This window comes from Lepisosteus oculatus, chromosome 1 (genome assembly GCF_040954835.1).
Source record: "Lepisosteus oculatus isolate fLepOcu1 chromosome 1, fLepOcu1.hap2, whole genome shotgun sequence".
NCBI classification, from domain to species: domain Eukaryota; kingdom Metazoa; phylum Chordata; class Actinopteri; order Semionotiformes; family Lepisosteidae; genus Lepisosteus; species Lepisosteus oculatus.
The window spans coordinates 16,042,652-16,067,838 of record NC_090696.1 but is presented as its reverse complement, the minus strand read 5'-3'; the positions used below and the strand labels follow the sequence as shown (position 1 = coordinate 16,067,838).

General features: G+C 50.3%; 1 protein-coding gene and 1 long non-coding RNA gene across 3 annotated transcripts; both read right to left on the bottom strand.

Annotated features, from left to right (window-relative positions):
* Positions 1–164: 164 nt before the first annotated feature.
* On the bottom strand, positions 165–3,985 carry LOC138224201 (uncharacterized). The gene is made up of 2 exons (XR_011182567.1): positions 3,348–3,985; positions 165–3,234 (listed from the first exon to the last, which is right to left on the bottom strand). It is a non-coding gene; the product is annotated as an uncharacterized lncRNA (long non-coding RNA).
* A 61-nt stretch (positions 3,986–4,046) lies between these two features.
* pou6f1 (POU class 6 homeobox 1) lies at positions 4,047–19,550 on the bottom strand. Of its 2 annotated transcripts, none has more exons than XM_015344049.2 (11): positions 19,188–19,550; positions 14,794–14,888; positions 13,540–13,717; positions 12,483–12,619; positions 11,358–11,583; positions 10,510–10,712; positions 9,150–9,278; positions 8,509–8,736; positions 6,455–6,599; positions 5,660–5,828; positions 4,047–4,397 (listed from the first exon to the last, which is right to left on the bottom strand). In XM_015344049.2, exons 2-11 carry the CDS (start codon positions 14,863–14,865, stop codon positions 4,052–4,054), a joined length of 1,833 nt encoding a protein of 610 aa, XP_015199535.2. In that variant the 5' UTR covers positions 14,866–14,888; positions 19,188–19,550; the 3' UTR covers positions 4,047–4,051. The 2 variants fall into 2 exon arrangements, with proteins under 2 accessions (XP_015199535.2, XP_015199534.2); XM_015344048.2 differs by having other exon boundaries at positions 19,391–19,550.
* Between the last annotated feature and the right edge of the window lie 5,637 nt (positions 19,551–25,187).

The following is a 25,187-nucleotide window of genomic DNA, read 5'->3' as shown; positions in this document are numbered from 1 at the left end:
CAATTTCCAGCACATCCTCTTAGCTATGTGTGGCTTTCAAAACACTTTTTTTTAAAGAAATACAGGTCGTTTATTGGCCAAATATTGTGAAGATGGAATGGTTTTATGATCAGATCGTCACAATGAAAGCAATTTGCGCAGTGCAGGAAAACAAAGGCAGAAGATACTGAAAGCATAACGTAAGATGTACATATTAAGTCGCTGACTGAAAATAGCATTAAACCTGAATAACTGGGTCTCTTGGAGACTGGGGCCGGATAAATGCATGACAGAGAAGAAAATGATTAACGCTAGTGTTCAGGGCTAGAGCAGGCAGTAAAAAAATAAACACTGTTCAAATGCTCAGACAAGAAAATGTGATTTAACTGTCTCTACAGGCATCAATTACTTTAGCAATACTACATAATTACAGCAGAGGGAGGAGACAGTAGGGGACAGTCATCCTAACGCCAAATCATTTGGCTACCCTACTGTGTAAGAAAAGAGAACTAGGAAACACCTATGAAGAAATGTACAGAAAAGACTCTAGAAACAAGAAACAACTTTTTTGACCTGCTCTCCCACAACCATACTGAATGGATAATTCCCTCAGTCCTGATTTTTTGTTGATCCCGCTAATTTGATCTCACAAACCGGGTCACCGGGAGGCTTGTATCTGTGGAGTTAATTAAACTCAACTGGGAGGACTCTTTCCATACTCTCGTTCAGGGCTCGTTCAGAACATGATTCGAATAAGCTCAGAGAATCAACCCCAAAATACCCCCTTCTGGGAGAGTGGTTCATGCCTTTAAAAAAAAAAAAAACTTTTTTTCAAGAGAAATGTTGCAGACACTACAAGAAAAACAGGTTTGCAGTCAAGATACACCAAGTAATTCAAGTCGGGAGCTGCATCAGCATGCGTAGGCTGCAAAGGCATAAGTAAAGGTTTATTCCATGCTGAAAAGAGAAGAGAGGAACAACGTTTCGGCTGTGGGGCCTTCTTCTTCACACCTGAAGAAGGCTCCCCAGCCGAAACGTTGTGTTTCTTTTCTCCTCTTTTCAGCGTGGAATAAACCTTTACTTGTGCCTTTACAAAATACACTACACCAAGGTGGGCAGAGGTGGAAAGCAGTAATGTACTGTTCGCAAAATGTGTCTTTTTAAACATTTTCTCAGTATTTCCAGTCTCACAAGAGAGAGACCAAGTAAAAGCTTTGGAGATATCAAAGCCCTACATGCACAACATATATTTTGCCAAATATAATTTGCTACACTGTTTTTATAAAAAGGACAAAGGTTGAACAAACATTCTGACATTCTCAGGGAACACTTTCGTCCTAATTTTTCAAAGTCAAAAAAGGAACTATTAGCTACCCATGCAGGGGTCTCTTAAATTGGCACTGAAAGAGTTCACTTCACATCTTCTCTGCAATGTCACTTTCCGATTAGTAATAAAGAGGGAGCTATCTTAGCCTGACAGGAAGTGTTTTACGAAAATGGCTCTCTGCATCTCCAGGTGTATTCAGTGTGCTGATACCACACATTTTGAGGACTTTCCAACAACGTCCGGGACTGTTATCTGTAAAGCAACAGATAAAAAGAAAATACCACACTGCCTCTCAGTTTAAGAGGCTACGTCAGTACCATTTCTAACATTTCTGTAAAAGAGAAAAATAAAATATGACTGGCGCTACAAGATTGAAAAACAACTGCTTTATCTCCTTGTAAACTGAAAAGGTGTAAAGAGGCTTTTTTTCAAGCCAAACCCCCCCCCCCTTCACATTATGGGTCAGGAACGCTTTGCAGTTGGTTTTCATTATTTCATGCCTTCTGTATCCCGAAGTGAACAAACCCGTTTGCCTGGTAGTCCGGAGCAGTTCACCTGTCGCAGCATCACGGCTGCACGTCTTGAAATGTCTTGAGAACTTGTTCCAGCAGATTCCTTGATCTTACGCCCCTACCAGTTACAAGCCAAGACAAATGGTGGCACTATACTTCCACACAAGTCACAGCGCCGGCGATACAGTTAACCTTAACTGTAATTTGTCTTGGCATGGTCCAGATCATGCTCAGCTAGGCTTCTCGCTACCTGCCCTGTGTTTCTGCAGTACTGGCGTGTCCACAAAGACCTCCTCCAGAAGAACAGTAACAAAAGGCTCCAAAGAGCTACAGCACTTGCTTTTTGGTCTGTTATTTACCTATTTGTGAGCCAGGAGCACAGCGATAATGACCTATGATGTCACAATGGCCAAAGCACATACTTCTGTTCTTTTGGAAGGGGTCAAATGGCACAGAGAGCGCCAACCCCCCCACCAGCCATCATCATCCTAAGTCCTTAGAAGCAGAGCATAAAAAATACCTAGAAGCTGTCAGGATGGGAATGAGGGTTAGAGCCTTAAAAGAGCCATCAGCAGTTCTGGAAACAAACTACTCTTTAGTTAGGCAGGGGGATGGAGGTATGCTGGGGCAGAAATCAGAACTGCAGCTGGACTGAAGGACTTTCCGAAGGACTTTGTGAGAACCGGTGGTTTAACCATGCATGCCTCTTAATTATATAATTATATAATAACTATACTGGTGCTATCATCTATCACACCTCTTCCCGACCCCTGTCGGTTTTTCAGGGTTGTGCCGAAAGTCCACTTTTGTCCAGAACGAAGTGTGGCTGTCTCTTTCTCCCACCACACATGGGGCTAGAAGAAATACTGGAAAATACCTGTGTAGAGGGAGCCAGGTGGCACCGATATCCTGGCAAGGTAGGGCGTGGGACAAACCGTGTGGGTGAGGGGACGGAGGGTAGGTGTGAAACAAGTCGTGCTCTGGTGATCCTGTGCGCTTCCCCTGGTCGGAAACTTTAATTTTCGCGCTATTCTGATTGACTCCGGGACATCCCGGAGTTTAACAAGTACGTGCTCCTCTCCCACCTGTTTCATCCCATGACTTGGGAGAGAGCGCTGCCGAATTCCCAGCATTCCTGCTTACCAACCTCGTTACTGTCAAGGGCGGTTCATCTTCCTTACGGATTTTATGTCTTTCTAGGATGTCCACGGCTCCAGACATGAACAGGAAGTCCACTTTCAAGCTCTGAAGGCCATGCCATCTGTGTTTTTCGTTGAACAAACAGGATGCCGCCATTTCTAAGTGCTTGAAGCTTCTTGCACCGGTTCTCAGCTGTCTTGTTGCGAAACGAGTCAGGGTCAGACAGCGATGTCTTCTCCAGCACTCTCGGAGTCAAACGCCTCCTCCTCCCCTCCTCTGTTTAAAACAATAAGACAGTTTTTCATTCATCTAGTCTCTTCCCGTTAACCATATCAGGTACGTCACTCCAGCAGAGGAATGAAACAAGGACAGTGGAATAGTCTTTGTACCTTTCAGTCCCTATTTCCCATCAAAGCGTGACTGATTGTCCAGTAAGCTGCAATAGCCCTAGTGCACAATTTATAATTCCTCTGCGGATTCTCATTCATAACCCATCCAACGCAGGCTTGTGAGTGACAGCGTCCATGTAGCTGGGAGGAGAGATTCAGAGCTTCACGAGTCAGGATCTTCTGCAGAATCGAGGCGTGCGATCCCGAAGATTCCAAGATCCCCGCATTATTTCCACACGGAAGGAGGGGATCGGTGCACGCCGGGTGGAGATCCGACGCCGCACTAGTGAGCACGCCGCCCGTGCAGGAGGTGAGCGAACGTGGAATGCCTCCACGCACATTTCCCCAAGACATCGGGGCCCCACCAAGTCTGCTAAATCAAGAGTCAGGTAAGGGGGACTAAGCAGGTTGCACTGAATGTGGTGCTCCTGCCGTCTTCAGGTGTGGGGCTCACACACACAGTGACACACGAACAGTCTTGCAATCGGGGCGAGCAATGACGCAGGCGATCAGTACCAGAGGTGAGGGGCAAGAGAGTGGGTTCAGTCTCTGAACACCTTAGGGTTACCTCCCATTCAGCGCTCCCCCTCTCCTCCCCTCCACTCCCCACCTCACCCCCTTTTCCAAATGGAAGTTCCAGTGCCCCCCCCCCCCCCCATCCGCTTATCCCCAGCCCCACCCCATCCCACCCTCCCCGCCTCCTGCTACTGGATCTGGAAAACGTTGAGCTTGCTGGTGTTCTTGAGGGTCTGCCTGCGGTTGCAGAACCAGACGCGGACCACCTCGCGGTCGTAGTTGAGCTCCTTGGCGATCTCGGTGATCTCCTGGCCGGTGGGCAGGGCGTTCTTCTCGAAGTAGGCGTTGAGGACCTCGATGGCCTGCGGCGTGAAGCTGGTCCGCCGTTTGCGCTTCTTGGAGGGCTCGCCGCCCACGAACTCCATCAGGTTCTGCTGGCCCTTCTGGTTCCACAGCTCGGCCTCGGCCAGCCACTTCTCCAGCACCGGCTTCAGCTTCTGGGCGCTCTTGGGGGTGATGTCCAGCTTCTCGAACCTGGAGCACACATTAGGAGGGACATTCACAAAGGGTACCCCTATCTACACCGCAAGTATGTGGTTCATTTCTGCTTTTGCAAGGCCGCTCTCTTTCGGAGCTTGTCATCAGGACTGCTGCCAGTGGGGATGAAAGCAGACAGGCTTGGTCTATATATTTGGTTGGCTCTCCTGAAGCCACGCTCTCAGAAGGCAATCCTCAAGATTAGGTTGTCTGTTCTGCTCAGAACCCCATAATGAAATTAAGTTCCCCCCTTTACTTTTGCAGGTGCCGTCTTACAAAGTCTGCAGCTTTACATGAGAAGGCTTACAAGTTTCCAAAATGTAAGCCCATGCATTTACTCTAAAGAGAGTGGTTCTGGAGTGCGGGTCATAATACACTTTTAAACCCATTTGTTTTGTCGGACGACACTAAATGACATAAGGAAATGGTCCTGCACAGAACAGCCTTTCACTTACCATTCACTTCCACCCTCAGCACACTCTCATTTTCCTCAGGTCACCAGCCACACTTTTTCACTGCATAACCCTTCAACTGGAGCCTTTTTTCCCCCCACATGCACCTTGTCCATACTGATGACTGTTGAACAGTTCCCCACTATCTACACTGGCCAGACAGGATGCAGACGGGTCCGTCTCTTCGGGGAACACGTTAGTGCAGCAGGATCACAGATTTCTCTGAGAGTTCTTCATTGGCCCTCTCGCGTGCCACGGTTATACCAACCTTTCTTGTGGATCCAAGGAGGAAAAACCAAAAGTATCCTTAAACTAGGTCCTCGCCTTCCCCCATCTCTCAATGATCAACTCAATTCTGTCCAAGTCTCTCCATTCATTCGTGTACCAGATTTCCATTGCTTCGGACACGCCGTCTCGCCTCCTGTACCCAATCGTACAAGCTCTTTCTTCAGTCCTCTGCCACACATTCCCGATCCCTAACTCCCGCCTAAAGTGGATCCCCAGTCTTCAGCATGAAATGAATCTCTACTCGTTCTTTTGCACCCTGCATGACGCTTGATGCAGCTCCCTGCTAAAACCTCTTCAGAAGAACAAAATATTCACCATCTAGCTTTTGTTTCCGTGCCATTATTACCATCCCTAAATAGCTTTTTCAAACTATGGCAGCAAAATAAATTAGACTAAAAAAGCAATGAACACATTGTATTTTCACCAGAAATTACAATCTTAGCAGGCTGAGTGAATGGCACCCTCACTCTCTCTCCCCCCCCGCAGTTCTTCCTCCCAGCCACCAGGTGGCGCTCTTACCTGCAGATGGCAGACTGACTGTAAGCGGGGCCCTCTGTGGCAGTGAGTGCTTGGCCCACTTGAGTCTGCGTCAGGCCCAGGGACAGCCGCCGAATCTTGAAGTTCTTGGCAAATTCGCGGATCTCCTCTAGATTGATCCCCTCCTCGTCCGTCCCGGGAGGCTGGGGCTCTGAAAGAGGAACGGACAAGAAGGGCATGACGATCATCTATTGATTTAGAGGTCGTCTACCACGCTCATCCTCATTTTACACGGGGGGGAAGACTTCAGCGATTGGCAAGACAAGTGCAATGACTTTTCCACTCCCAGATGACATCACGTACCCCAGCCCTGACTACAGGTACCCAAGCTGGCCATGACCTTGGTCGTGCCACTGGCTGACTGAACGGAGCTGATACAGCGCTGGTGGGACAGTCAGGGCTTTGGTCAGCCAGCAAAACACCCATACCAGCCACTCGCCAGGCACCTGCAACCTTGCAGTGGCCTCACGCTCACGTCAGCGTCAGTGGGACCAGCAGCGTGTCGAACACAGGACGAGTGGCTCCGACAGTGGCGGGATCCCCTCCTGTGTGGTGAAGGGCTTGTATCTGGAAGGCTGAGTCTTGACACACCGGCAGTCCCAAACTGGGAATGGGCTATGCAATCAAAAATAACTGGCGATCGCAACGTCCTTCTAAATAAATTCACCCCAGGGTGAAATATTCGGAGCACGAAAGGAAACCCCCCCAGGGTAGCGTCCTGTGAAGGATGTCTGTTCTCTGCAGGGTAGTCACGTGATAGTTAGCACGAGCTCTTACTGTTGACAAGCTGTCCGACAGTTGGGGTGTCTCCACAGCCGATGGCCACCGAGGAGGAGATGCTCGTCACGGTCTTGACTGGGGAGGGCTGGGGCGCGATGACCACCGGGGCCTGAGACACCGTCACTCCCGTCACCACGGACCCCTGGAATGGACATTCGGGAAGAACAGACTCTTCACTGGGTTCGTTCCAGGGCTGTCGCACACACCCCTCCCCATCGCTGGCCTGTTCTGAAACGCAAGAGCCGTGACCACACGCACGCGCCAGACAGACAGGCGGCCATCATAACTACACGTGAGGAGAGGTGGAACCCCAAAGCTCTGCTTGATCGGCTGCTACAAACAACAGCAGAGGCACAAATCTGATTATTACAGTGTGTAATCTAGGTATTACAGTGTGGTGTGGCAGTATCTCGTTGTCTGACCAGAAGGACTTACAGGGGGTGATCAGGCGTTACAGGGGGTGATCAGGTCAGCCCAGTCCATCACTGGAGTACAGCTCCCCTCCATTGTGGACATTTTTATAACTCGCTGTCTCAGGAAGGCTGGAAGTATCGCCGAGGATCATACTGGTCATCCTGGTTTCTCATTTCCCTTCCCTCTCCCCTCTGGTAAGCGTTATAGGAGCATCAAGGCACGAACGTCCAGATTCACTGACTGGCTCTGGCTCACACTAATGTGTTTTTTTTCTAAGATGTATGTTATTTAACTTGTTGTTGTTGCTGCTGCTGTTCTGTGTTAATGTTTTTGGTGTTTCCTTAATGTCTTTGTATTGGAGCATACATGCAAATATGTATTCCATTACACTTGTGCATATGACAATAAACTGAACCGAACCGACACATGCCTTCCCCTTCTGTCTCAAGTGTGCTTCCGGCCAGCTGAGCAATTTCTGAACTCCTTCAGATCGAAGGTCACTCGATCACCTCCCCGCACAGTTCAGGGACAAAGTATAGAGGAGATCTGTGGGCCTGAACGCATTTTACACACTCCGGATCTGCCCAGAGTCATAGTACAACAGTGCACGATAGTACAGTTAATAACTTGGACGCTGAGAGCATCACAGAAAGGCGGCAGAAGGCAACAGGAAGAAGAGGATGCTGTTAATGTAACAGAACAGGAAGCTGAACCCAGGTTGATCTGGACGGCAGAGCAGCACACTGGGCCACACTGTGAGAATGTGATGGACCTGGATCACAGTCGATCGTGCATAATACAGGGCCCCCTCCCGGATAGGGCCGAGCAAATGCAAATCCACAAGATCCACTGGACCTGCCCTGCAGGTGATACTCAACATTAAACCGCTCAGCAAAAGCAGAGAGACTGGCATTATATCCTACAGGCAGCAGCACGGAGGCTACAGCACCCCCACTGCACTGCCTGCGAGTGACAACACAGCAGAGTCTAAGGGTCACCTGGGGGCTGACGATCACAGACTGCACAGCGGACAGGGAGTCATTCGCTTGGGCGTCCATACAGCTCGCCGGTGCATTCGCACAGGATGAAAGAGTGCAGTTTTTCTCAGTGTGCCTTGGCGACTGGCAACAGCTCTCGCTCTGTGGCATGCAGACCACACATCTACAGACTGTGTGAGAAATAAACACAGATCTGCAGACCGCATACAGATGGCCTCAGCCAGTCAAGCCATTTGAAGAGGCATGTGCACATCTGCAGTTGATGTGCAATTCGTGGGCCCATGGTACGTACATGCCGATGTCCCAGCTTTTTTCAAGAGGTGGCAGGACAAGATCCTCGGATGATCTTCTAGCAAGTAATCGAGCTAGCTTTTCTTGTTTCTTCTGAAGGATTCAAAATGACCTCCTCTTTTCCAGCCCCTTCAACAGCGATCAGTCTAAGTAATCCAGTGTCTTTTTGAAGCAAGAAGACCATACCAGGAAGACGCACGACTGCAAGAGTCAATCTGAGCTCTTGTACAGAAGCCTGCAGCGGACGCCTGATGTTTCAAACCTGCTACCTTGAGTTCATGCACACGGACAGGCAGCAGCATGAAACACCCTGCTTCTGGGATTCACGTGGTGACCAGTGCCTCGTACCTGTGCTGTCGGCTTGGCGGGGGCCTGTGTTGGCACACTGGGCTTGGGCAGGACTGTGGCCGGCGTCGGCCCGTTGCCGATAGTGGCGATGATCTGGCCCTGGGCGTTGAGCACCAGCTGCGGGGAGACGGTCTGGACCTGCAGGCTCTGGGTGGAGAGGGCAGGGGACACTGTGGAGCCAGTGGCCAGGGAGGCTGGGTTCACCAGGAAGGGCAGGGTCCCGATCACCTGGCAGAGCGCAGAGCACAGAGCACAGGTCACAGACCCCCGAGAGATCAACCAGAGCGACCCCAGGGGTGAAGATCACAAACCACCATTTAAAGGCCTACCATGGACATTTTATAATACTGTTTTTGCCATATTGTCACATTTGTTCCCTTCTTTTTGCACATTAGCCTGATTCACCACAGAGTAATTGTCATAAAGGACTCACAATCATTTCCTTTATTACTGCTGTACGGTGTAGTACAAGCATGGTAATCTTCAGCATAGAAGAACTAATTACGTTAATTAGTCACATTCAGGAAGCAATTTTCATTCCCAAGGACTGAACACAGCCGAATCCAGGCCAATTAGTTCAAAGAGAGGAAAGCGCTATTCACTGGTGCCAGGAAATCATAACAATGATCCCCCCGCCTTACCTGCCCCTGCGCGTTGGTGATGATCTGCCCGGTGATGCCAGGCATGCCTGAGATGGCGCTGGTGATGATGGGCGTGGTGGCGAGGGAGCTGATGAACTGGGGCTGGGCTCCCAGAGAGGCGGCGCTGATCTGCGACACAGAGACAGGTGATCAGCTGGGGCCCCCCAGCCAGGCCCCCCCGGCACCCCGTCTACGAACGAGAGGAGCCTGATCGGCCCGTCGGCCTCATCTGACCCGAGATTCTGCCGGGATTCCGAGTACCGTCCTCATCGGACCCTGACCCGCGGAGAAAGTCGAAAAAGGCCGACGCCATTCTCAGGCGGCAGACCTAGAGCGTGGAGACCACACTGCCCCTGCCCGCGGTGCTGTCTGTAAACAATCCCAGGTGATCCCTGGACAATCCCGGCAAAAACTACACGCGTGGTTCATCCGTGTTGAAACGGTGGCCATTTCACCTCACAGCTGGGAGGCAAACAACCCCCCTTAGTACAGCTGCTGGATCCACTGGGGATTCCTCATGAGCTGCAAACTGGACTGTAAACTGCACTGACAGGGCAGGAAGGCCATGTGCTCCACATTATTTACTTCATACACACATCTACACCAGAGTGCTCTGCGCTACATGTGCCCACGTTATCCAGGCAGGATCTAATATCTATGTCCAGAAAGCCCTGCAGCTGGTAAAGTCTGGAATGGATCATCAGACCGCTGTACAACGGGAGTCTGGTCTTCATACCTTCTAGTGCTGGAGAGCAGAATGACTTGTGATTTAATTCCACCAGACCTTTTATCAGATGACAAAGCACAACAACAACACTTCTTAGGTTTTCCTCTAACTTTTCACATTCCGCCCACCCGAACTGGGAATCCCATATTATGGTTGGGGTTTTTTTTGCGACAGGGGCTGCAGATGAGAGCGACCGGGCGTGGTCCCCTGACCCTCCAGCCCACTGAGCCGCGTGCGTCTTGACAAGCTGTTCGGCCCCCCTGGAGCAGGATGAGCGTCACAGTCCCGCCCGTGCTCGAGGTAACCCTGCGACAGGACAGGGTCCCGACTGGCAGGCTCACACAGAGGCTGCCCTGGCCTGCCTCAGCTGGGACGAGCTCTGGCCTGATTAGCCACTGGGCTCGACCCTGACGGACCCCCTCCCTCACCTAGATGGGCTCTACCGATCGCGCCCCAGCTCCTGGGAAATCCCCGTCACACACAGCTGCTGCTGAATTCATTCCTTCCTGACTTATTAGTTCTTGGAGAGCCCCGTCAGTGAGAGTGCCAGGGGAGCCTGCAGGGCTTTCCTGCAGCAGGAGGGAGTGACCTGCCTCACTGGACCTATGGGCGGGCGAGGGGCAGTGCGCTCACAATGGCAGGGTTAATGGAGATGCCCGCCGTCTGCAGCGTGGCCACGCTTGCGCTGGGCTCTGAGGCTTTGGGCACAGCGGCCGCAGCGGGACTGGCGTTGCTCTGCGCAGCTGGCTGCGTCATCTGCGGCTGCGCCTGCTGCTGCAGGACCGTCTGCGCAGGGGTGTGCAGCTGCGGCTGGACGGCGTTCAACACGGTGGCCGCTGGAAAGAGAAAAGAAGATGTGGCACTAGTCCTACTGCACGCCTAGATTGTTAACTAGCAACTGGCGCAGCTATGAATCTTGGACTACTTCCTCCACATTCCTTTCCAGACGTCCATTTTCTGTGGGGGAGTCGTAGCCTAACCTGGCAAGTAACGGGCACAAGGCAGGGTACACCCTGGAGGGGACGCCAGTCCATCGCAGGGCACACACAGACACACACACACCAGGGCCAATTTTAACCTACCATTTAACCCATTTAACCTACCGGCATGTCTTTAGACTGCGGGAGGAAACCAGGGCACCCAGAGGAGATCACTCGAATACAGGGAGAACATGCAAACTCCACACAGATAGCACCCCAGGGCCGGATCTGAACCCAGGCTGCAATGCTGAGCACTGTTCCACCGTGCCACCTCCACATTCTCTTCATTTGGCACGATTCCCTTTGAACAATTAGTTTTCCAGCCCACAAGGTTACAAGGTATGCAAACAACAGTACAGTAGTAGGTCTGTTACTGTTGGGGCCCAGAGAGAAAAGCGCCACCTACTGCCTCCCGGACACCAGTACAACAGCACTGAAATGGTGTTAGCTACTGTGTCTATCACACTGGTGCCCTTTCACAAGCACGCTGCAGCTTCTCACCCTGCAGGCCGGTGAAGGGCAGTTTCAGGACCCCCCCGGCTGGGGACGCAGCGGTCAGCCCTGGGAGGGTGGTCACGGTGGCCGTAGGGAAGGTGAGGACTGCCAGGCCCTGCTGCCCGCCCATCTGCCCCGCCACGCTGAGGGGGATCAGGAGGGGCTGGGTCACTGCGCCTGTCTGAGCCATCATCCCCGTCACCACTGTGGTCAGCCCGTCCTGTGTCAGCAGCTGAGAGACAGGAGACAGGGAGAGGGAGACAGGCAGGTCAGAGAGAGACAGGAGACAGGGAGAGGGAGACAGGCAGGTCAGAGAGAGACAGGAGACAAGGAGAGGGAGACAGGCAGGTCTGAGAGAGACAGGAGACAAGGAGAGGGAGACAGGCAGGTCTGAGAGAGACAGGAGACAAGGAGAGTGAGACAGGAGACAGGGAGAGGGAGACAGGGAGGTCAGAGAGAGACAGGAGACAGGGAGAGGGAGACAGGCAGGTCTGAGAGAGACAGGAGACAGGGAGAGTGAGACAGGAGACAGGGAGAGGGAGACAGGGAGGTCAGAGAGAGACAGGAGACAGGGAAATGGAGACAAGGAGGTCAGAGAGAGACAGGGAGATCAGAGGGAGACAGGAGACAGGGAAGTCAGAGAGAGACAGGAGACAGGGAGAGGGAGACAGGGAGGTCAGAGAGAGACAGGAGACGGGGACAGTGAGACAGGGAGGTCAGAGGGAGATGGGGAGAGTGAGACAGTGATGAGGAGAGAGGGAGATGAGGGGAAAGAGAGATAATGAGAGAGGGAGAGAAAAAGGGAGAGTGGGTGAGGGAGAATAGCAGGCGAAAGAGGTTGAGGAGGAGGTGGAGCTTAGAGGAGCCAAATAGGGGGATAGATGAGAACATGTGTTTTCTTGTCCTGGTTTTGAATCACCAATCAAAGCAGAGACAGAGCACAGAAGAGAGAGAAAGTGAGGCAGAGTGGGAGACAGAGACAGAGGGACGGTTACAGACTGAGGGAGACGGACGCTGTGCAGAGATCAGGCAGTCTGATGGACCCCAGCACGACAGGATCCCATGGACTCCACTGTCCTGGACGAGGACAGCTCCGCTCCCCCAGGGCTGCCCGACCGCGCTCGGCCTCACCTGGGGGCCCGCCTGGACAGTGATGGGCAGCGCCGTCTGAGGCTGGGAGGAGAAGGACACGGTGGTGGCGCCAGCCTGGGGCACCGTCTGGGCAGCTGGGGCCGGTGGGACCAGGGCTGCTTCCCCATCGCTGGGAGCTGAGGAAGAGAGCGGGAACGACGCGCAGATGAGAGAACAGGGAGCGGGACTTCAGAACAAGGATGGGCAACATGGTCACTGACGTCCCATTCCACGCAAGTTAGTCAGTCCCCAGTCACTTCAGCCATCTCCCGTAACCGGATCAACCCATTCCTTATCAGAAATCTGCTTACTCCCGGGAAGGGTCCAACAACCCAGACCATATCCTAGGAATATGAGGTGCCATCATGGATACAGCACTAATCCACTGTAGAGACAGCAGTTATCCCAGCCGCGTCTCTGGGATATGGGAGTTGGGAACAAGCTACCTGCCGTTGTGTTTCCTTAAGGAAACAGCTGGATGAGCCCTTTGGGTTCATCAGCTACCGAACAGATCTCATGGGCCAAATGGCCTCCTCTTACTTCCACTCTTATGTTTTTGGAAAGTGGGAGGAAAACTGGAGCGCCGAGCAAAAGCTGCAATCCAAGAAGAACATGCAAACTCCCCCCAGGACATACCAGTTAAGTGAATGTAACGGATTGGAGTGCAATCCAAGCAAATGAGTTCCTGTCCCAGGAGTTGCCTTTTCATCAGCTGTTTTACTCTTTGCAGAAACTGTCAACTGTGACACAGCGCCAAAATTTGCCAGAACATGCATGTGTGCTCAGACATATGAGCTTGCCTTTAATCGCACTATCCTGTCTCTGGACTAGCCTCAGAGGGAGGACAGGGAAACCTCACTTGTTCTCCTCTCGCTCGGAACCCTTCCCAAGCTTCGCACGAGATCCTGGATGACTGCGATCCCCGTTAGCCCACTGTGCTTCATTCGAGTCCGGGTCTCAGCTGGGCAGTGACACCCAGCCCCGATTCCAACCACACAGAGCTAACCCATTCTGAGGTCTCCCTGAACCCTCAGTTCTAGCACCCTGTGGGTCCCACCTGCGGTCCCAGCATGTCCTTGCGGTGCCGGGGGGTCGTCCGCACGCGTTTCACCTGGCTCCAGGGCCGGACCGCCCACGCTCTCCCCCCTTTTCCCATCAGCCCCCGCTGCCTGCACAGAGGCGTCAACTTCCACCTCCAGGACTCGGATGGTCTCCTGTCCGGACATCACGATCACCTGAAGGGGACAAGGGAGGGGCAAATGGCAAAAAATAAAGCTTTTCTTTCTGCACTGAACCGACTTGTTCAGTGTGGCTCTGTGGCTATGGATCTGCGCCTGGGGCTGGAAGGTTGCCGGTTCAAATCCCGCGGCCGGCAGAGGAATCCTACCCTATTGGGGCCCTACTCCTTAACGCCAACTGCTCCAGGGGAACCGTATAAATGGCTGACCCTGCGCTCTGACCCCAAGCTTCTCTCTCCTTGTCTGTGTGTCTCATGGAGAGCAAGCTGGGGTATACGAAAAGACAAATTCCTAATATAAGAAATTGTATATGGCCAATAAAGTGATCTTACTTGAGCTGTTACGAGTGGCTGTGACCTGAGAACAGGACATCACACAGAGGCTCATGGGAGCGAGGAACAAGCTGCCCAGCCATGCTATTGATGAGATTCTGGGATCAATCAGTTTCTAAAAACCAAACGAGCCAGATAGACTCCTCTGGACTGCAAACCTCCTGATGTCCTCCCTGCCGGAGAGACAAGGAGGAGCTTACTGGTGCAACGAGCATTTGAAACGATTTTGTCTCTGCTTTCAGACCATGGAAATGCCCATTAGAAAGACATAGAAAGACAAATCCATGACCCAGTCCAGTAGCAAGTGCTACAGAATAAAGAAACCGATTTTAGCTGGGACTCATCTGGGACAAATTATCAGCAAATGCTTTCTAGCAGTCAGTGACAGCAGGTGTAGCTCTCAGCAGCTGCCAAGTGCTGGAACAAGGCTCTGGTTCCACCACAGAGGTGAGTTTGAGTTGTTCAGGTTTCACAAAGCCCTGCTCACTGGAGAATTAGTAAAACATCTGAAAATGAAACATCTCAACGGGAGCTGTTGCAGAATGGACTGGGCACGGACTCGGCAGCAGATTTCGTCTCCCTGGCCTTTGCAAACACCAGAAACAGAGCAGCCTTACGCCAACGCCTCCAGCCAGGGTCTCCTTTCAGAAACCGAAGAGAGGGATGGGACAGGTCTGGAATGGGGTCAACGGGAAGTCACACGATCTGGGAAGTGAGTTCAACGCAGGAACGGAGACATACCTGCTCATTGACCGTGAGAGGCCCGTCGTTGCCTGTCAGCTCCTCTGAATCCATGGTCCCTTCCTGGGTCATACAGCTGTCACAGAACCTTCATACTGGGAAGCAACAACAAGTTGCATTACCATTTCCATCCAGCAGGGCGGCGCCGGTAACAAAACCTCGCCACCACTACGTCTTCGTGAAACAAACAACTAAATACAGAAAGCTGCAGTCCGGTAATGATTATCATATTTACTTTTTTATTTTGAATGAACCTTTTTGGGCAGAAAGGTGGAGCAGTAGCTAAGATTGCTGCCTCACAGCTCTGGGGTCCCAGGTTCAATTCTTGGGGTGCTGTACGGAGACAGTATGTTCTCCCCATGTTCGTATGCTTTTCGTCTGGGTGCTCTGGTCTCCTCCCACAGTCCAAAGATACTGGAGGTTAAGACAGCACCCCAGGTCTTGAATTAAACCCATGGACCCTGCGCTGTGAGGCAGCGAAGGTAACCACTGTGCCATCATAGTGCTATACTATGTATGTTTTAAGTGATAATTAAAATACGCCATTATCATCATGGTTATAAATTCCAGATTTTCCCATAATATAGCCCCTTTAATACTATCTTTTCAGATCTGGTTGAAACACATCTGCAGCCTTTAATCCAGTTACAAAATCCAGATTTGAAAGTACTGTTTGGCCCACAGTCACATGTAGCAGAGAGCGACACAGCTCTTGCATGACGTCATCAGAACGGTGGGCAAGTCACAGAGGTCAAGCCCAGCCCAGAGTCTCACCAGTCACTGGTCACTGGTCACTGGTCACTGGTCAGGCTCGACTCGGCAACACCTGGACTGTGCAGCTTCACCTGAGCTCTGAACCAGCGCCTTCACTGCTTCACTCACTTTCTTCGTTACTCTTGTTATTATTATAATGAATAATGAAGTTAGGCTGTCTAGACAACTCTGTAAAATTCATGGGAGCATCAGAATAACCTCAGAATAATTGCAGAGTTTTGAGAATTCTCCCCTCAAAACTCTGCCAGACTCTTCCAGTCTGTTCAAATTGCTCCCTTCACATGGAGCTAAAGAATGCCAAATAAACAAATAAACTACCAGCTGTTTCTAAAACACCCTCCAACACGCCACGTAATAATGAGTCTAAATTTTAGCCGCAGGGGTTACATATACAATATATTGTATAAAAAAATATACAATGGATTTACATTTTTTACCACAAAAGCAGAACCCCAGAGTCTGGAGCAGAATTTGAATGCAACTGGGTCTCATTAATATTTAGAGCTATTTTAGAATTCGCGGGTAGCTGGTTTGCTCACTACTATTTCTTCCAATGGAGCTGCATTTGATGACCTCACTCTCAGTTAAAGGGCATGTTTGTCTGGTTATAACCACTGCTGGCATGTTGCCCAGAGAGACATCGGTATCGAGGCTCATTTGCGAATATTGCCAAGTCAGCAGGGCGACTAATCAGTGTCTCGCTTGGCTCAATCATGACACCTTGAGGTTCCACACCGAACACCAGAATCGGAGCTATTCTAATCCAGCTGTGAAATTTGCCTTACATTGCAAGTTCACTTGCAAGTGAGCGCATCCCAGTGTGTGTCCCAAGTCTCGTTCTGGGGCCCTGATTCAATCACGCAGTCATGGTCAGGCAAACTGGACGATGAGACAGCAGGAAGTTCAGCACATGAGATATTTCAGGGATGGGTAACATGGTGGCACAGTGATGAGCATTGCTGCTTTACAGCGCTGGGGCCCTGGGCTCCATTCCCAACCAGGGGTGCTGTCTGTGTGGAGTTTGCATGTTCTCCCTACGTTTGCATGGGTTTCCTCCTGGTGCTCCAGTTTCCTCCCATAGTACAAAGACATACTGGTAGGCTAACTGGCTTCTGGGAAAACTGGCCCTGGATTTGAGTACGTGTGTGTCTGTCTACCCTGCAATGGACTGCCGTCCCATCCAGGGTGTACCCTGCATTGAGCCTGTTGCTTGCTTGGACAGGCTCCGATCACCCCACAGCCCTGAACTGGAAGAAGCTGTTAGGAAAAGGAAGGGAAACAGGGATGCTATCTTTTCAGGGTTCAAACTCCAGTTCAAAGAGCAGCTACTGAGAGTGACCGTGATGTCCAGGGACAGGGGAGTTATCGTGATGTCCAGGGACACAGGACACAGGGGAGTTATCGTGATGTCCAGGGACACAGGACACAGGGGAGTTATCGTGATGTCCAGGGACACAGGACACAGGGGAGTGACCATGATGTCCAGGGACACAGGACACAGGGGAGTGATCGTGATGTCCAGGGACACAGGACACAGGGGAGTGACCATGATGTCCAGGGACACAGGACACAGGGGAGTGACCATGATGTCCAGGGACACAGGACACAGGGGAGTTACCGTGATGTCCAGGGACACAGGACACAGGGGAGTGACCATGATGTCCAGGGACACAGGACACAGGGGAGTGACCGTGATGTCCAGGGACACAGGGGAGTGACCGTGATGTCTAGGGACACAGGGGAGTGACCGTGATGTCTAGGGACACAGGGTGTAGCCGAGATGGAAAGCTCCAGACGGTGGCCTTGCTCCTCAGGACCTGCTCAGGGTCCAGACACACATTCTGATCAGTGTCAGGCTCTAAATAAGCTTGAAATAGCTTGCCTGCTGACTGATCAATCATATCCACCTATACACACAAACATCTTATACTGTCTTTATCCAGTTCAGGGTGACAGGGGAGAGGGCCCAAGACTGGATGAGCCCTGAACGGGGCGCCAGTCCATGCCGGGGCACAGCCTGTCTTTGGACTGTGGGAGCAAACACAGGGAGAACATGCAAACTCCACACAGACAGCACCCCAGGAAATGAACCCAGGGCATCATCGCTGCAAGGCGGCAATGCTAACCACTGCGCCAGTTCCACCAGACAAAATATATACTGGACTTAATTCTGATCTGGTCGATTTACCCCATACTTACTTTTGAGCTGCTAATGTTTAATGTAGCATGTTATAACTCCCATGTTCAAACTCTAATATTTGCAGGTACACAGAGGCAAGCGGGGATACATAGTACCTCAGAATGTTATGGTTGCTTAGTGAAAGTTAACAATAGCTTAAAAATCTATGCAAATTGCAATAATTCATATTTGGTCATTAATTTATTTTTAACATTTTGTAAGAAGTCTGTGAACTCTCTTACGCCCAGCCATTCTAAAGTTCTTACAGCTGTAAATAATTTTTAAAATGATGCCTGATGCGTAATTTAACAACGTGCAAAATTAAAGCCTAGTTTTGAAAAGCGGGTCACTAAAGAAATAAGATCTGTAGCCCGATTTATAGTTCTTTTCAGTTACTTGACTTGTACTTGACGTACAGACGTACCGAAAACACACTTTTTTTCACTTTTCTAGGCAAACTCCAAAGAATAAAGAAGTGACAACAACATATTTTAAAGAATAGCAAAATTTAATACATCTGCAGTTAATGAGCTCAATCAGGTTACATGTACAAAGCCCCTTTGTACAGCAAATGTAAACAACCCGAATATGGGTGTCATTTTACTGGCTCTAAAAACACACTTTGGCTTTTTGGGGTTGGGGGAGGGGTTATTTCAATATGCACAAGGTTACATAACGCATACAAATACAATACAGTATCTCATGAATTATTTATAACGGCTGCTGCAAGAATAGGATGACAAAATAGGAACTAGCGCTTGTCACCCATTACAAGTTCAGTGCACAACACGATACTTAAAAAAATATATTTAACAACGGCTGAAAAAAGGAAAGTATAAGTTGTATTTTATGTTCCCGTTTTAGTAACACGTGTCAACCTGAGACTATGTTCTTGAAATACACTGCTCTTATTAACAGAAGACGATCTGGTATAAATAAACATTTAGAGGTGGAGACGTTCCTCTCTTTTTTAGAAGGCGGCCTATTAGGGCCTAGTCTCTCTCTCGCATCCCCTCTTCCGCCTGGACAAACGGGGATCGCATCCTACAGATGATAAATATGTATTGATCACACGACAGCGTCAATGAAAACACGGCCGCTCGCGCCGCGAGCCCCAGACGCGACCAGCCCGAGCGGTCTCGCGCAGGTCCGCCGCCTCCCGCGGCACGAGCTGTTCTGATCCAATAACGCTCGCTCGCGCCGGGACCCCGCTTGCCCCGCACACGCTCGCTCGCGCTCGCCGAGCCTCTCGGCTGCGGTAGCCAGCCGAAGCGATCTATTTGATATTTTATCCCCCACTCTTTATCATAAATATATAAATTATGCTAATTAAGACCATTGCATATTAACCAAACAAAAAAAACCTCCCATTTTATTCTCCTTCTTCCCTCTTACAATAAGCACACCCCCTTCAAAAAAACGCTTACCAAGAGCAACTTACCGTTCAAGCGAGACTTTTTGACCGTTTTCGCTCTTTTTTGAAACGCTTTGCTACTGTTTGAGGAGACGGGTAATTAAAAATTCATCTCACAGCTTGCAGCTGGGCACTATGGCTGAACACAAAGAGGTATTTGCATTGATAAAGAGGGTCGGAGCCCCTCAGAACCTCCTCTCCTTAATATTTAATGACGGTCCCGCGGTTACCTGGAGCGCCGGTGAACTCCGAACACCTTGGGGCACTTGGAAAACGGCGCTTTCCGCAGAAAAGTCCCACAAAATTCATATAAAATTGCTCTTTTGCACTACGTCATGAACATAATTTATGCAAGGCCAGTATTGCATGGAAAAAACACCGACTGCCGGACTGAAGGGGGAGCTCTCATTTTCTTAAAGAGAAAGCGGCCGATTTCACTATTTAAAAACAAGTGCGGATTTAGGGCACTGCAGCTGTACGAACAAAGGTCTAACGCGGTCAAAACAGCCCGCGGGACATACATCGTTTTAGTTATATGATATTATAAAGTTTTGTTTATACTTGTGCATTCTTTGTGACAAGAAACTAAAGTTCTTTTAAAATGGAGTGCTCGAACCGGGAAAAGCAGGTGGCTGTCTCCCTCCCTCTCCAGAACTCCGACATGACCCAAGGGGTCACTGGGGTCATTCCGATCATGGGGTCCCGGGGTCGATTCTTGCCCGAAGCATCTTCTGTGTGGAGCTCGTGTTCCACCTTGTGGGTTTTTTTTTCCAGAACCTTCCCAACGCTGCACTTCATCTTAGCCAAAAGGCTGGGAAGTGATTCCCATCCTTCACAATGCTAACTGGCATTTCTAAAGTATGTCCTGTGAGTAACTGGCGTCCAGTCCAGGGTGTGTGTCCTGTGAGTAACTGGTGTCCCATCCAGCGTGTGTGTCCTGTGAGTAAATAGTGTCCCATCCAGTGTGTGCCTCCTGTGATGGATTGGCGTCCCGTCCAGGGTGAGTGTCCTGTGAGTGACCAGTGTCCCTTCCAGGATCAGGTCCCATCTGGGGTCCCGTGTCTGCCAGCTCGCTGTAATATCAAGGTTAGTGTGGTAACTATGAATGCTAGGATGGGATAATTCATTCTTAAAATAAAAAAACCTCATTTAATTCTATAAACCAGAAAGACGTTTCCCCCCTTTTCAGGCAACCCCAGCTTCCAGCTCAAAGTGATCCATTTATTTTTGCTTTGTGTTCTGAATACCTGCAGTCCACAGCCCTGAGCGCCAGTCACCAGTCAGCTAGACTGCCTTCCAAGCTCACCTCCTCCCCTTGGGCAACCCCAGCAAGTCAGAGCCCTTCCAGGCCTGATCAGCCAGGCTGTGGCTCAACCATTTGATGTTTACTGCAGGCCAGTCGCAACAGGAAACGCCCATCCATATGCATGAAGTGGGGCATATGAATAATAATAACCCTCCCCGTGAAAATGCATATTAATTTGACAGACCATGCAGATTATTGAGTTATGACTGGCTTGCAGATGAGGGAGAGAAATCAGGGGTCCTCCAAACGTTTTGGCTGGGTAGGACACCCCTATTTAAATCTGTGCTTTCCTTCTTAACTTACACAGCTAACTAACAAACAACTTGAAGTATAGTAGTTAATCCACAAATAATAAAACATTAGGGGCAGCACTCCAGGGCAAGAGATCCTCAAAAAGCCTGATCAAAGCATTTCTGTTGAAGAAGGCACAACTGATTATTGAGAGTGGAGCTTGGATTGGACCTGTCTGTTTTGCCCGAGTTCTCTGACTCTCCCTCTTTTCAAGTCTTACAATATAGCAGTCACATTAATAGTTCTTGTGTAGCGTAGGAAGAGTAGTGTTGTTATAAGACACGTTATGCTAAACTGAACACACCTGAGTAGTTTTATAAGGGACAGGGTGGACAATGTTCCTAGGCACGATGCAAGGCCAGGCTGAAAGAGCTGACATGGATTAGGAGAGACAGGTGAGTCTCAATAGTTATGTGGCTGTTTAGTTCAAGTGACCTCTGGTAAACCAGCCCTGTACAAGACTGGGCACAATCTCCCATCACACACCACAGCAAGCCCAGCTTCACTCCTGGCCAGTATAGATAGATAAGACTTCATTGATCCCGAAGGGAAATTGATGTGTTACAGCAGTCCAGCCCAAGACAAGCAGAAAACAAACAGACATCAGAATAGATGAAAAATTAGAATACGTACAGTAATACAAAATAAATATAAAAATAAATAAATACATAGGTGTGTGCAAAATATGATCATAGTCACTGTAAAAACAATAAAATATGTGAAATATGTGCATAGGTACTGTATATAGAGATTGAGTGTCCAAAAAAGTACAATGGAGCAACACGCTGTCCATAGACGAGCCCTAGTATCAGACTCGGGCCAGAGCCTTGCACCAGTAAATCCAGGTAAGGGCTTGCGGCTACAGCCTAAAGGTTAAAGGTCATTTCCCCCATTAGAGGAAGCATGTTGCTTTACTCCCCTGCTGTATCTGTGGAGCTGTGGTCAGGGTTCTAGACTGGTAACTGGAAGCTTGTGGGTTAAAATCCTAGGGAAAACAATGTTGTTGTTGTTGTTGTAGACCTGGGCAATTTGAAATGCTCCAGTTAATCACCCAGCTGTATAAATGAGAGCAAATGTTTAGTCGCTTCGGATAAAAGCATCTGGCACATAAACTAGTCGCTGGAAGGCCATCTCTTCAGGCAGCCTCTGAGCTGCTGCTGTTACTGCAGGAGGCCTGTGCAGAGTCCTGTCTCTGGTCAGGTGGGAGAGGGTAGACAGGTGTGCTCCCCTCTCTCCATGAAGCAGGGGGGGGTAGACAGGGGAGTGTTCTGCGCACCTGGCTGAGCTCCCTCCTGCCAGCTCAGGTGAACCTCTCCTCCACGCCTGCACCTCCAGGGACACGCAGCTAGGCAGCGCTCGCCGAACTTCGCCCGGCTCCTCCCTCTACTCGAACACGCTCTCCGCAACAGCCAGGTGAAGCTCAACTACTGCATCCTGAATCCAGGAGAAGACACCTCTGGACATCCTTTAAGAACTCAACCTGAGATGGTCACAAAATCCATCAGGGAGGTTTCTTTGCACAGACCCTGGAAATGTAGTTATGTATTTAGATTGCTCTGGTCATGAATATTTAACTGCTTTCCTGCCAGTTGGCAACCCGTCTCATCTGAATGCATTAGCATACCATTACCACGGCACTGAAAGGGGAGAGCTGGGATTGCGGAATGCTGCTGAATCCCTAATTAGCCCAGATCCGAGCGTCGATTTCCACTCGACTGCGTTGTTTCATTACAGATTTCCTTTAGCCCTGCAGCCAAGTGCATCTCTACCCCCCACCACCTCCACTACCGCCGCTACTCAGCCCCCCCCCCACTCCCATAACCCCCGGCCACCTCTCCACCACCCAGACCTCCCGACTTCCTCATTAACGGATCCCAAGTGTCCAACTCTCACTCTCCCAGTATGCACCCATAGGAGCCGGCCTTGCTTCTGCGAGAGGGGGTTTAATAATAATAATAATAATAATAATAATAATAATAATAATTGCTTACACTTATATAGCGCTTTTCTGGACACTCCACTCAAAGCACTTTACAGGTGATGGGGGCTCCCCTCCACCATCACCAGTGTGCAGCCCCACCTGGATGATGCGACAGCAGCCATAGTGCGCCAGAACGCTCACCACACATCAGATATCAGTGGGGAGGAGAGCAGAGTAATGAAGCCAATTCATAGTTTAATGAGAGGCATCAACGCAGCTCCACTTCAGACACCGGGCCAAGGCTTTGTGGCTGGCAGCGCCTACCTCCCAGTTAACTCTTCACCCGCTCAGCACCCGACAGACGCAGAGGTGACCTTTCTCTCCAATCGAAACCTTCTCCTCGAAAACCTTGAGCGCCCCCTCCCTGTACCTACCGTGAGCCGAAGGGCTACTTCTGATCTCGCCTCTGGCGTACCGCACAGAAAACAAGGAGGCACGCCTTTACACAAAGGGTGGCGGGTGTCTGGAACAAGCTAGCGAGCCGCGGCACTAAAGCATTCCCCTCAGATCTTTCAGGAATGCGCCGGGTGAGTTCCTCACTCCAGGATGCCACAATCAACGAAACAAGATGGGCCAAAGAGCTGGATTTCATTTGCAAATACCCGTGTCCTTAATTGTGCTTAATTGTGTAAAAGCCTTCAGAGATGACCTGACAGAAGATAAGGGTCACACACTCTGTGAAGGCGAGTTCATCCCCAGAAATGACGCCTTCGCAGAGTTCCTTGGAAACGGGATCGGTGTCTGTCCTGGGTCACCGGTGTTTCTGCCTGAACCGTTTTCACAGGGTCATAGTCAGCTTGTGTGTACAGTAAATTCACACTCGAGCAGAGCTCTACATTGGAGGTGTTGTGTTAAAGCAGGGAGACACACTATCTCCACAAACATCAAAGTCCCGCTTAGGGCTGCTGTTACTGCTCCCTTCCACTTTCCGTGATCCACGACAGGCCGTGATCCGTCTGTGGACGGAGCTCAGCTCAGTGAAAATAAAAACAGGTTCTCCCCTGCCCTGTTTCCGGCAGGCCGAAGAACGACAGAAACGCCACAGCCCAGGCAAGCCTGAGCTGCGAAGCACTGCGAAGGCAGTACAAGGGAACACCTGAGGCTCAGACATCAATCGTCCAGCCGCTTCACACGTAGTGTGAGCATCTCCAACTGCCCCGATTTCCTGACGACAACGGCAGAACAAATACTTTTACAGTAATGCACACGTAGAAATCCGATGCCGCGCGAGGAAGCGGCTCAAGAACGGAACTTCTTCCAGAAGCTTTAGGAGATCAAGGCCTGTGGATTTCTCTCATGACATGCCTGAGGCCGCAGACCAAGCTGCGATCCGCCCTTGGTGTCCTGTAGTAAATCTGAGCGCACGCAGAAGGATGGGATCAGGTTTCGACACTCTCTGAGATGGCTCCGCGCTCCGGGCGAGTTACAGAACTGGTCGGGCCCTCCGGACTGCGGAGAGCGCTGAGCTCTCCCTCTGCAGGCGGCCGGCGCTGTGCCCTTGCGAGCTCGGAGCCCGCGGGCTTGACAGAAGAAGATTAAGCAACCCAGGTAGAGGGACTGGAATAAACCGCAATCGCACCCTCTGCCGGCCGCACCCCACTCGCCCCGGCCGAAGTCAGCCGTCAGACTTGGCGCAGGCGAAGTCCCTACAGGTGGCGGTAGTGTTGAAGGGTTTAGCGACCGGAGCACCGGTAATATCACACAACACAGTGCAAGTCTGCTCCGCCTGCCACGGTCTGGTTCGGCGACCCCTTCCACGGGGCGAAAACCGACTTCGTCCAGCGATGAGAATTCAAAGCGCGTAAACTGCAAGTCCGTCAGTTGTGTCGACAACACGTGTAACGATTTCATTGTTCTTAAATGACTGAAGAATAAATACCACACGTCAACTATTTATAAATAACTTTACGAAGGTCATTTATAAATGATTAACTTGAGACATAAGGCGACGTTAATTTAAGCTAATTTAACGTTCATTTAAGAAATAAATTGATGGAATATCAGAGTCTAAGCAAATCCGTGCCGCTTGTCTTTAAATGACAAATTATGCATGCATAATAAACTACGATGAACCACGGTTTTGTGTGGTGATAAAAGATGAAGGACATTTCAACGGGAAGCTGATCGAAATCTCTCCGCTGTCAAACACTGAAGTTACCATCTAATATATTAGAATGCAAGAAAGTTTTAAAACGAGAAGAGACCAACCGGTCCATCTAGTTCGTTTGGAAGTTAATTAAGTGAACTCATCCAGGTATTAGCTACAGCTTTTGGGCTGTACTACTCTTTTTCTGTAAAAAAGAAATGCACGTTGCACAGGAGAAGGGGAGACGACAAGTTACGTCTTTTTGCACAGGTTACAGTCTTTCAACTAACGGCCTGGTTTCGCTTGACAGGACTCCTGAGTGGCTGTGGGCGCGCCTCCCCCAACAGGGAGTGGCGGTGACGC

Excerpts from the sequence above, each read along its gene's own strand:
- pou6f1 (XM_015344049.2), bottom strand. The coding sequence starts at position 14,865 with ATGACCCAGGAAGGGACCATGGATTCAGAGGAGCTGACAGGCAACGAC. Across the intron at positions 12,620-13,539 it reads AGGACATGCTGGGACCGCAG|CTCCCAGCGATGGGGAAGCA; the intron begins GTGGGACCCACA and ends TCTCTTCCTCAG. Across the intron at positions 4,398-5,659 it reads AGTCAGTCTGCCATCTGCAG|GTTCGAGAAGCTGGACATCA; the intron begins GTAAGAGCGCCA and ends TGTGTGCTCCAG.